The following is an 11,807-nucleotide window of genomic DNA, read 5'->3' as shown; positions in this document are numbered from 1 at the left end:
GTCTTGTGAGGATCTGCCTTACAACAGGCCTACAAGCCCTCAGTCCAGCCTCTCTCAGCCTATTGCGGACAGTCTGAGCACTGATGGAAGGATTGTGTGTTCCTGGTGTAACTCTGGCAGTTTGCCATCCTGTACCTGTCCCACAGGTGTGATGTTCGGGTCTGCCTCTGCGAGGACGATCTGCTGTCTGTCCTGTCTCCCTGTAGTGCTGTCTTAGGTGTCTCACAGTACGGACATAGCAATTTATTGCCCTGGCCACATCTGCAGTCCTCATGCCTCCTTGCAGCATGCCTAAGGCACATTCACACAGATGAGCAGGGACCCAGGGCATCTTTCTTTTGGTGTTTTTCAGAGTCAGTAGAAAGGCCTCTTTAGCGTTCTAAGTTTTCATAAGTGTGACCTTAATTGCCTACCGTCTGTAAGCTGTTAGTGTCTTAACGACCGTTCCACAGAGGCATGTTCATTAATTTTTCATGGTTAATTGAACAAGCATGAAAAACAGTGTTTAAACCCTTTACAATGAAGATCTGTGAAGTTAGTTATATACAAATTATCTTTGAAAGACAGGGTCCTGAAAAAGGGAAGTTTCTTTTTTTGCTGAGTTTACAAGACCAGGTGTCGCAGAAATGCCAAGAAGATCATCAGGGAGCCCAGCCACCCAAGCCATGCCCTGTTCTCCCTGCTTCAATCACTCAGAAGTGGGCAGCACAGGAGCATCATGGCAAAAACTGAAAGACTGGCCAATAGTTTCTACCCTCAGACCATCAGACTACCTGAATAGCCACCACTAGTCAGCTACCTGCACCCCGCTCCCCCCTGCTACTCCACCTATGGACATTCGCCCCACCCCCCAGTACTCCACCCATCGACATTTTCTGTATGTTGGAGCTCAAAGCCAAAGATTTTCACTCACACCTGCAACCCTGTACATGTGACTAATAAACACTCTGAATCACCTATGCTATACTGCTTTCACACGCATATTCATTATACTGTCCGTTTAATTTAAAAACACATGCAAAAATAAATTTCTATTCTTTTATTTTGGCTATGTCAGAGGGGAGTGGTGTTATGTTATGATAGATTGTACTACAACAAAGCTAGTTTAATTACGTTTTGACTACAATTCCCAAGATGCAATGTCTAAGCGCCTCTTGGTCACTTACCGGAAGTTTCTACATGTTAGTTGTCCGGAAGAGCTATTTTTTACTGAGGAAAAGGAACATTCTTCTAAAAATAGGAGGTTCAGTAGGTACGTTTATTCCAACATTCTTATCTCTGTTTGCAACTAAACCATACATTATGTTGTAGTCTTGTCTAACGTGCTACTAAGGCCAGACAATTCCATGTCCATCAAAGGGTCTATGCCACCGACCTAACGTCAGCTAGCTACTTTGTTTAGTCTTACGTTTTGATACTCGCTGGCACAAATTACTTTAGTTTAAACAATATTGTTGGCAGGGAAAACCACCGTTTGCCAGCTGACGTTAGCTTTCAAGAGCCATCTAGCTAGCTACTACTAGTCTGTTAGCCTGGCATGTCAACAAAAAGCACAGTATATCACACTATCTGTCGTGACTGCTGGAGTGTGTTACAGACATATCAGATAGCTAGTAAGATGTCTAAACTAAACTACCGCAGACAGACTGACAGGATGGACGAGGTAATTTAGGAAATAATCAATGTGACTGTTGCAATGACTTAATGTAATTGCATGGTAAAAGTCAATATTGTACAGGTTCTTGGATGTTGACATAAGCTGACAGTACTGTGTCACCAGGTGAGCCCTATGCAGGGAGAAAGGGAAGACTGCACCTCCACTGTAAATCAAATTCTGTATATCTATGGCTCTGATTTGGGCATCGTGATGCTTCCTGTGTTTCCCAGCACTATGTTACCGACCACCTCGCCGCAGAACGGAAGCCTGAGTGCCCGCGATGCGGCACGCCACACAGCGGGCGCCAAGCGCTACAAATACCTGAGGAGGCTGCTGCACTTCAAAGCCATGGACTTTGAGTTTGCTGTGTGGCAGATGCTCTACCTGTTCACCTCCCCACAGAGAGTGTATCGTAACTTCCACTACAGGAAGCAGACCAAGGACCAGTGGGCCAGAGACGACCCTGCCTTCCTGGTGTTACTCAGCATCTGGCTCTGTGGTCAGTATCTTGGGTGTTTTTCACAGCAGTCAATCTTTAACAATCACCTGCCCTTTCTGAACCAGTGTGCTTTATAAAAACAAGGAGTGGGAAGAACTGTGTAGCAATAGTTTGAAAATAACTAAAATAACTTTTTGCAATTTAGAGAAAGTATAAATATGCACAACCCAACAAAAAGCAAAGCACCTTTAAAGCATCATATTAAAGCTTTGACTAGAAGCAGCAACAGAGCTCATTAACAAACTCAAAATAGGATGCAATAAGGCTTTCTTGTATAGGATGTAACCACCAATCAGACAGGAATCAATGTATTATTTGGAGTATTCATGTCTGGTTATGGGACCCTCTTTCCATTGACTTGGTCTCATCTTACATGTGATTAAAACAGATCAGAGACATAAAGAGTTTGTGATGAGACTGTGTAGTCTCAAGGAAATGTTTTGATGATCAGTTACTCCACATGCTCGGCAGGTAGCCTAGTGGTTAGAGCGTTGGACTAGTAACCGGAAGGTTGCAAGATCAAATCCCCGAGCTGACGAGGTAAAAATCTGTCGTTCTGCCCCTGAACAAGGCAGTTAACCCACTGTTCCTAGGCCGTCATTGAAAATAAGAATTTGTTCTTAACCGACTTGCCTAGTTAAATAAAGGTAATATATTTTTAAAAAATGATGACTGAAAGAAATAGATAGTAAGACGATTGGGAGCTGTTTTTGTTACACTTACACAGTAAAATAAATAAGACACTTAACACAGAGCTCCAGACAGTTTTACAACGGGTAACTAGCAATAGGCTGGTGCTAAATATCTCAAACGAAAAGCATCATTTTTGGGACAAATCACTCGCTCAATGCTAAACCTTGTTTAGATCTATTATTGAATGATGTGGCTATTGAGCAAGCTGAGGAGATTAAACTGCCGGGGGTAACCCTAGATAGCAAGCTGTCATGGTCAAAACATATAGACTAGATGGTTGCTTAAATGGGAAGAGGTCTGTCCGCAATAGGGCGTTGCTCAGCCTTTTGACATCTGTCGTCCAGACTGGTCCTACAGGCTCTAGTTTTGGAGCACCTGGACTACTGCCCAGTTGTGGCAAAGAAGGACATGGGTAAATTGCAGTTGGCCCAGAACAAAGCAGCCCGTATCTCACTTGGAGGGAAAGTGTCAGTATCATGCATGTCAGTCTCTCCTTTCTCAAAGTTGAGGAGAGATTGACTGCATCACTATTGGTCTTTGTGTGAGATATTGATGTGTTGAAGGTACCAAACTGTCTGTTCAAGCAGTTGGTACACAGTTCGGACACTAACCGGTACAACACAAGACATGCAAACAGAGGTCTCTTCACAGTCCCAGAACAGAGGCTGGGAAACACACAGTATTAAATAGAGCCATGACGACATGGAACTCTCTGCCACCCCAGGTAACTCAAGATAGAAATAAAACCAGTTTAAAAAACCAGATAATAGCACACCTTACTGCACAAGGGGACTGTGAAGAGAGACAGCCATTTTATATATCTTGTATTGCAATGTACTATGTATTAGACCTAGATATTGTATGTACTGATATGTACGCTGTGTCATTTTAAATGCATGTATTTCAGTCCTTAACTATGCATTATGTCATGTTTTATGTGGACCCCAGGAAGAGGAGCTGATGCTTTTCCAGCAGCTCATTGGGATCCTAATAAATAACATATTACAAAATTATCATCTTTCTGCTTTTGTCCTGTGGCTGTGGTTGACACCGGTCTCTCGTCCTCTGTGCGTAGTGTCCACAGTGGGCTTTGGGCTGGTGCTGGACATGGGCTTTGTGGAGACTCTGAAGCTGCTGCTGTGGGTGGTGTTCATAGACTGCATCGGCGTGGGCCTGCTCATCTCCACACTCATGTGGTGAGTAGAGATTTACAGAAAGAGCTAGATGGAATGGCTGGAAGCTTGAGGCCAGATGGAGCCAGAAGCATCATATTGTGTGTATGTCTATCTGGTCCCTTCAGATACCGAGTAGAGGTTGTCTTCGGGCTGTTTAAATGTTGGTCCTTCCCCAGGCTCTTCTAAAGGCCCTTTCCTGTCCGTGCTGTATCCCCAGGTTCATCACCAATAAGTACCTGCTGAAGCCGCCCAGTAAGGACTATGATGTAGAGTGGGGCTACGCCTTCGATGTGCATCTCAATGCCTTCTACCCTCTGCTTGTCATCCTGCACTTCCTACAGCTCTTCTTTATAAACCGTGAGTGCAGACTTGTTATTACATATTTCTAACATGTTACGCTGTTATGTGTTGTAACGGTGTCTGATCTCTGCTGTTTGTTTCAGATATCGTAGTGATAAACTCAGACTGGTTCCTGGGGTACTTTGTAGGGAACAGTCTGTGGTTGACAGCCATCAGCTACTATCTATACATTACATTCCTGGGATACAACGGTGAGGCCCCCTATAACAGTTTTATCAAAGATTTTTTTATAACTAAACCAAGATAGACCACAGCCTGTCTTTTCCAATGGGAACAAATGAGTCATAGTGGGCAGAACAAGCAAGGAGGTGGGCATATCCAAGCACGAGCTAGCGAGATCATATTGGCCCGTTCTTGCAAACCTACTCTTAAGTGTCCATGTGCTATAACTCAATTCGCCTTTGCACTCCTTCTAAACAATGTGTTTTTTAACGACTTTGGCAAAGGGTAAAGTCTATAAGACTTAGTCCACTCTGTTCATAAGATTCTACTTTTGGGAACAGACAACTGTATTGAGATCAAATGTTTCAAAACTTGCAGAATTTCGGTCATCCTTCCTCTGCTGGCCACTGGGCTTTATTTTATATTCCGGGCAATTAGGGTTAAGTGCCTTGCTCAAGGGCACAGACAGATTTCCCCCACCTAATTTGCTCAGGGATTCAAACCAGGGCCCTTTCGGTTACTGTCCCAATGCTCTTAACCACTAGAGGGTACCTGCCGCTTCCTCTCACTGCCATATTTGGTAGTGAGTGGAAATGACAAGCGGATACTACACATTTGTTCTGTGGTTTTATTCACCTTTAAGGGGGTGAAACCATCAGACCCTCTAACAATGGTTACGTCTACCAACTGTATATTTACTCCAGTTCCTCTCTCGCTGTCCCTCAGCCTTGCCCCAACTGCAGAACACAGTGGTTCTGCTCTACCCCTTCGCCCTGCTAGTTCTCCTCTACATCCTCTCTCTCTCCCTGGGATGGAACTTCACCAAGGGCCTCTGCTGGTTCTACAAGTACCGCGTCCAGTAGACACTAGCCAGGACCAGAGCCCACAGACAGTCAGGTGGCTCTGAGGACTCATGGACAATGTTTTCATTCTGGAATGTGATTGGATGGGGTGATGCAGTTTTGTATACTTTGTAAATAATACTTTGGCTGTAAGATACAAATTGTGGTTTGTTTTTATTTTTTATTTTAAACATGACGTAATGAAAAGTGGTGAATTTGTATGTCAATTGGACTAAGGGGCGTTTCTCTGAGTACATTCCTGGGCACTTTCAATAAAGAGGCTTTACTTCAACCCCCTTTTCATTAACAGGAAAGAAATGCAATCTAAAACAACTGATAACATCACTCATGGACATTTGCTGTTGACCTCATAATATATATAGTAAGACATCAGGAAATAAATCAAATACAGTTAAAGTAAAATGGTGATTCAAAACAGACACATCCACCACCTCAAACTGTCTCCCTGTACAAAACTCATTACGAAGAGTGGAATTTGAGCCCTCCCCTATACATTTTGTAAAAATAAACAATTGAAAGCAATATGGGACAGCGGTATAGGTGTAGTTCCCTTATTACTTCAGTGAGTCCATCAACATCTCCAGGTCCACTGTCCTCATGACGACAACTTGGTGCTCCTTCTCCAGGACCATCATGCCCCGGGTGTAGGTCCCCTGAAGCTCCACGTTAACCGCCACCGGCTCAGACACCCACACGAAGCCGCCATGGCGGGCCTTGTCTGCACGACACAAAACCCGGGCCAGCCGTCATCTCCCGTTGGTAGCGAGCACAAGTGGCCACGGTGTCCATTGTGTGTTTGAAGATGCTCTTCATGAAGCGGGCCTTGTCCGAGTCCTGGGCCAGCCAGTTGTCACAGAATGACTGCAGGGTGCAGATTAGAGAATTGGGTTTGGAGAAAAGACTAATCAATTTGCTCAAACAAAATGTATGTAATATCTTTGCAAAAAGGCTGCAAGTGATATTTCGATAGACAATTCATTACTAAGTAAGCCAGTGGATGCATCTCAATAATTGAAAGTGGCACCTCTCCTTGTCTCATTCCCTCCCATCTGCTCTGATGTGAGAGCTGGACCAGTGCTTACAATAAGCCTGGTAGTGGGTGAGCCTTTATTTAGTCTGTATAGGTAGATGACCAGAACCTGTGGTCTTACCCATTGTTCTCACAGCAGAACTCCCAGGTAGGTTGGACAGAAGAAGCAGTTCAGGACGATGTAAGCAGCCTCCGGGTCGGCAGTAAAGTTGAACTCTGCACACACGGTGGTGTTCCCGCTAGCTGCAAACACAACAATATCCAAGAAACATGAAATTATAGAAATAATAACGTAACATCCTACCAGGTCAATTGACTGTATGACAAAGTATGTTGATAACAAGTCCCTAGGCCTATGTAAATTGCATTATAGACACAAAGCCCTCACAGTCAGTGTTGCCTCCCATGATGAAGAGACCTTTGAGTTTCTATGGGAGGGTGGGGTCAATCTTCACTGCAAGGGCCAGGTTGGTCAACGGGGCCATAGCTACCAGGCACACCTCGACAGAGAAACAACACCGAGTCAATCCAGACATCTACTATGAAGGGACAAAAAATGCCCTTAACACCTTGGCAACAAAGCACTAGACCTCATTATAAACTGGTCCTGAATATCTCAAACTATGAGCATTGTATTTGGTACAAACCATTCATTAAGTGCTAGACCTCAGCTGAATCTGGTAATGAATGGTGTGGCTGTTGAACAAGTTGAGACTAAATTACTTGGCGTTACCTTAGATTGTAAACTGTCATGGTCAAAAATATAGATTAAATGGTTATAAAGATGCTGTGTAAGTTGACTATGCAAACAATAAAGATGGGGAGAGGTCTAGCCGCAATAAAGAGATGCTCTGCTTTTTGACACCACTCCAAAATGCTATTTCTGCAGGCTCTAGTTTCGTCTAGTCTTAATTATCGTCCAGCCGTGTGGTCCAGTGCTACAAGGAAAGACCTAGGTAAGCTGCAGCTGGCCTAGCATGGAGCGGCACGTTTTGCTCTTCATTGTAATCAGAGGGCTGATATAAATACTATGCATGCCAGTCTCTCTTTGCTAAGAGTTGAGACTGTTTCTTAAAAAGAAGTGATTCTGACAATGTGTTGAAAATCCCATTTTTTTTTTTTTGCATAGTCAACTTACACACAGCTCTGACACACACTTATCCCACCAGACATGCCACCACAGGTCTTTTCATAGTCCCCAAATCCAGAACGAATTCAAGAAAACGTACAGTATTATATTGAGCCCTTATTGCATGGAACTTCCTTGAATCTCATATTGCTCAGATAGACAGCAAACCTGGTTTCAAAAACCAAAGCAACACCCCACAACACAACGCCTCTCCCCCATTTAACCTAGATAGTTTGTGTGTATGCATTGATATGTAGGCTACGTGTGCCTTTTAAAAAATGTATGTAGTTCTGTTCTTGAGCTGTTCTTGTCTATTAATGTTCTGTATTATGTTTCATGTGGACCCCAGGAAGAGTAGCCGCTGTTTTTGCAATAGCTAATGGGGATCCTAGTAAAATACCTTCTTGTTTGGATTCCCCAATGCAAAGACATTTCTCATAGATCTAGGGGTGCTGGGGTTTGGTTTTAGCCTAGGAACCGAACCCTTCTGTTACCGACCTCTCCAGGGTTCTCATTGACCAGCCTGATGATGGCTTCCACAGCCCCTTTGGTCTGCAGCAGCTCCAGGCCCGGGGCATCTGGGTCAGGGGCGTCCCCCAGCCCATCCTGCCCATGGAAGGAGCCTGCCGACAGGGGGTGGCCCATCAGAGGCTCCGCAGTGCCACCGAACACTGGGATCTAACGCAACACAGTCGATATAATACACACTGATATTAGTCTATAATAAAGCATAAGCTTACCACGAAAATGGTAAGATCATTACAAATCAAATGGTTGTTTAATGAAGTGAGCAGTCTTTCCACCAGGCCTACCTCAAGTCTCTGGCAGACCTTGAGGACTCGCAGTGTGTTCCTGCAGGAGTTTTCCAGGGAGGTGTTGCCGCTTACGCAGGTGATCCCCAGGACCTCCACGTTGGGGGCTGCGAGAGCCATCATGATGGCCTGAGCCTCAAGCACCAGTTTCTTCTCGAACCTCCTTGAACGCTTAGAGGTGCATTCAACGACAGTCAGAACAGCAGTATCATTAAAATGGGACATTACACTCCAAAATATGAGTTAGTCAACAATTTCTTTACTGGCAAAATTGTGCTTGACGATAGTTTGACTGTCATTGCCGACGCGTCTTTGAAAGACTAAAGCATGTCTGCTATACCTCGTCATGCACCTTTATATCGGAATGAATGGAGAAGACACACAGTATAGGAATTGAATCATAAGTAATCAGGCCGAGTAGAGCAGCCGTAAAGAATCTGATATTGCCTATATGGAAACCCCATGTGTAACCCTGCCAGCTATACATGTGTAACCCTGCCAGCTTTACGTGTAACCCTGCCAGCTTTACGTGTGTAACCCTGCCAGCTTTACGTGTGTGACCCTGCCAGCTATACGTGTGTGACCCTGCCAGCTATACGTGTGTGACCCTGCCAGCTATACGTGTGTGACCCTGCCAGCTATACGTGTGTGACCCTGCCAGCTATACGTGTGTGACCCTGCCAGCTATACGTGTGTGACCCTGCCAGCTATACGTGTGTGACCCTGCCAGCTATACGTGTGTGACCCTGCCAGCTATACGTGTGTGACCCTGCCAGCTATACATGTGTGTAACCCTGCCAGCTATACATGTGTGTAACCCTGCCAGCTATACGTGTGTAACCCTGCCAGCTATACGTGTGTAACCCTGCCAGCTATACGTGTGTAACCCTGCCAGCTATACGTGTGTAACCCTGCCAGCTATACATGTGTGTTGGAACTGGCTTCTCAATGCATTTTTTCAAATTGACTGGGCCAACGTTCTGCGCATAGAAATATAATTATATTTCTAATGGTTCTGTGTTACACAAAACCCACGGACAATGTCCTGCACACGTAGGTGGATTCACAGGTCAAAAGGTTGGTAAACTGTAGCCTGATATTACCAAGCTGATTAGCACTGGAGTCCATGTAGCGAACCGGATTGTAAGCCCACGAGACTTCCGGGCGGTTGTTTGAGGTCAGGTAAAAAAATAAAACCACCACCACTACGCCACTGTATGTGAGGGTGTAACGTCCCCAACGTTGTGGCAACGTAATGGCAATGTGCCGTCTTTAACATGTTCTCTTAGCTTTGTGTCAGTGTCCATCACCATTCGAATCCCTTTGCTCACCTCTTGTTTCTTTTCGCTCACATTTTGGAGGACAGTTCATTGTCGCTGCAATGTTGCGAATGTCCTTCAGTAGGATGACTTTTCCAGTTACTTTGAGCTCTCCGATCACCAATCTTTTGTTGCCATTGTACTTTGTCAGCAATTCGGGAACATTTGGTGCATTCAGCCGGACATAGTTTACATTTAAGTCATTTAGCAGACGCTCTTATCCAGAGCGACTATAGTTGTCTCCTCTTGGGGTAGTGCTTGAATGCAGCCTGTACAAGAACATTAATTTATTTATGTGTGAACAACCATCAACCAGTAATTGTTATGTGATTGTCCTAGTGTATTTTATCATAACACTAAGACTATAAAATGTATCATGGTATCGCCATCTGGAATTGAACCCATTATTGTTGACCACTCACCTCACTGACTTCCTGAATTGAACCCATTATTGTTGACCACTCACCTCACTGACTTCCTGAATTGAACCCATTATTGTTGACCACTCACCTCACTGACTTCCTGAATTGAACCCATTATGTTGACCACTCACCTCACTGACTTCCTGAATTGAACCCATTATTGTTGACCACTCAACTGACCATTATGTTGACCACCTCACTGACTTCCTGAATTGAACCCACTGACTTCCTTCCTGAATTGAACCCATTATGTTGACCACTCACCTCACTGACTTCCTGAATTGAACCCATTATGTTGACCACTCACCTCACTGACTTCCTGGTTGTGTATGTTAACCATTTCCTTTCCAACTAATCTCTCTCCATCCTCTGTAGTTTTGACTTTGATTAAAGCCGGGCATCCAACCCTGCAGGTACTGTAGAGACAACGAGCCTCCTTTAACATTGTTCGAACAATGTAAAAACGAAATACATTTCTAATTAAAAACAGTTTTTTTTATACTGTCACCACTGCTACAACAAAAAATATGCTCTCTTGTCCTGGAAAACATTACATTGAAGAAAAAAACTCTTATTATGACGGACGCTGCAAAACAGTCAGCAGATATGTAGGCTACATGACCACGGATACAATTTAAAAAAAGTAATCTTGAAATGGAAGCGAGCTACCTCGTTTTCGGACGCACTCCTTTATAATGTGATAAGACATTTCTGCCACCGTGTATACAAGTCAGATGTATGGGCACATACTTCAATTCAGGATTGTAATGGTGCCTTGGATTTAATCGTTTGACTTTTTCAATTGTTCTTGCGTCGCGGCGGTAAAACTGGACAAAATTCTAATTTTCGAATGCGGTGAGCGCATTATTAAAGTCTGTATAATTTGAGTATGTCGACCCAACATTAAGAGAAGCCATTCCTCTGCGCGAAATAAAGACGTCCTTTCACGGAACAGCAGCCACTACTAAGAATTCTTCTTATTCCCCCCTTTTTGTTCGTTCTTCAGTGTGCAAACCAGATGTTGAGTGCATTACTGCCACCGTCTGGACTGGAGTCTGATCGAGAGTAATAGACCACAGTGGTGGTCTGCTTATGTCTGCCAAGGCTGTATTCATAGCAGACTGTGTAGTTATCCAAAACATGTTCTTAACTCAGTCAAACGTATTAAAACACCAAATCTTTGGAGGTATCCTGAACAGTGGAATAAAATATGATCTATATATTCCAGAGATGTTTTAGTCAAAATAAAGTGTTTCCAATATTAATGATTAAATCAAAATAATACAGGATTACAAATGGAGCTAAAAGCTGAGTAGATTTGCATTCACTCTGCGTGACCACTACGGACCCGGCACTCCTTTGTAAAAAGAGAAGTGAAAAATAAACCCAATTTACCTCCACCTCTGGAAACGAGACACTGATCTCCATAGTGTGTCATATGCCAATGGGGCTGCCATTGTCTTCAAGCAGCACTGTATTTTAGGAATCAAAATGTGTTGAACCTTGTTTCTTTCTAGTTGTGACTATGAGTACATCACCAGACATAACTGGCTTCATATCTCTACAGCTTTGCTATTGTATAACAAGTGGCATCTTGCAGAGAACAAAAAAAAAAATCCTAGTAAACAGACACAAAGTCTTTTGTTTTACTGTGGCTGTGACCTGGCTGGATGACATTTCACTCTA

The 11,807-nt window shown here is 43.8% G+C and overlaps 1 protein-coding gene and 1 pseudogene across 1 annotated transcript; one reads left to right on the top strand and one right to left on the bottom strand.

Annotated features, from left to right (window-relative positions):
* The first annotated feature begins 1,142 nt into the window (after positions 1-1,142).
* Positions 1,143-5,680, top strand: LOC124010990 (protein unc-50 homolog). The gene is made up of 6 exons (XM_046323868.1): positions 1,143-1,252; positions 1,888-2,156; positions 3,925-4,045; positions 4,242-4,381; positions 4,468-4,575; positions 5,273-5,680. Exons 2-6 carry the CDS (start codon positions 1,892-1,894, stop codon positions 5,407-5,409), a joined length of 771 nt encoding a protein of 256 aa, XP_046179824.1. The 5' UTR covers positions 1,143-1,252; positions 1,888-1,891; the 3' UTR covers positions 5,410-5,680.
* On the bottom strand, positions 5,539-11,101 carry LOC124010989 (annotated as a pseudogene).
* Positions 11,102-11,807: the final 706 nt, after the last annotated feature.

The sequence above is a fragment of the Oncorhynchus gorbuscha genome, linkage group LG23 (assembly GCF_021184085.1).
Source record: "Oncorhynchus gorbuscha isolate QuinsamMale2020 ecotype Even-year linkage group LG23, OgorEven_v1.0, whole genome shotgun sequence".
Classification (NCBI taxonomy): Eukaryota; Metazoa; Chordata; class Actinopteri; order Salmoniformes; family Salmonidae; genus Oncorhynchus; species Oncorhynchus gorbuscha.
This window is presented reverse-complemented; position numbering and strand designations above follow the sequence as displayed.

What these genes read in the sequence shown, in the direction of transcription:
- LOC124010990 (XM_046323868.1), top strand. Translation starts at nt 1,892, where the DNA reads ATGTTACCGACCACCTCGCCGCAGAACGGAAGCCTGAGTGCCCGCGAT. An exon ending in ACTCAGCATCTGGCTCTGTG is followed by an intron (nt 2,157 to 3,924) that starts GTCAGTATCTTG and finishes CTCTGTGCGTAG; the next exon opens with TGTCCACAGTGGGCTTTGGG. An exon ending in TACATTCCTGGGATACAACG is followed by an intron (nt 4,576 to 5,272) that starts GTGAGGCCCCCT and finishes GCTGTCCCTCAG; the next exon opens with CCTTGCCCCAACTGCAGAAC.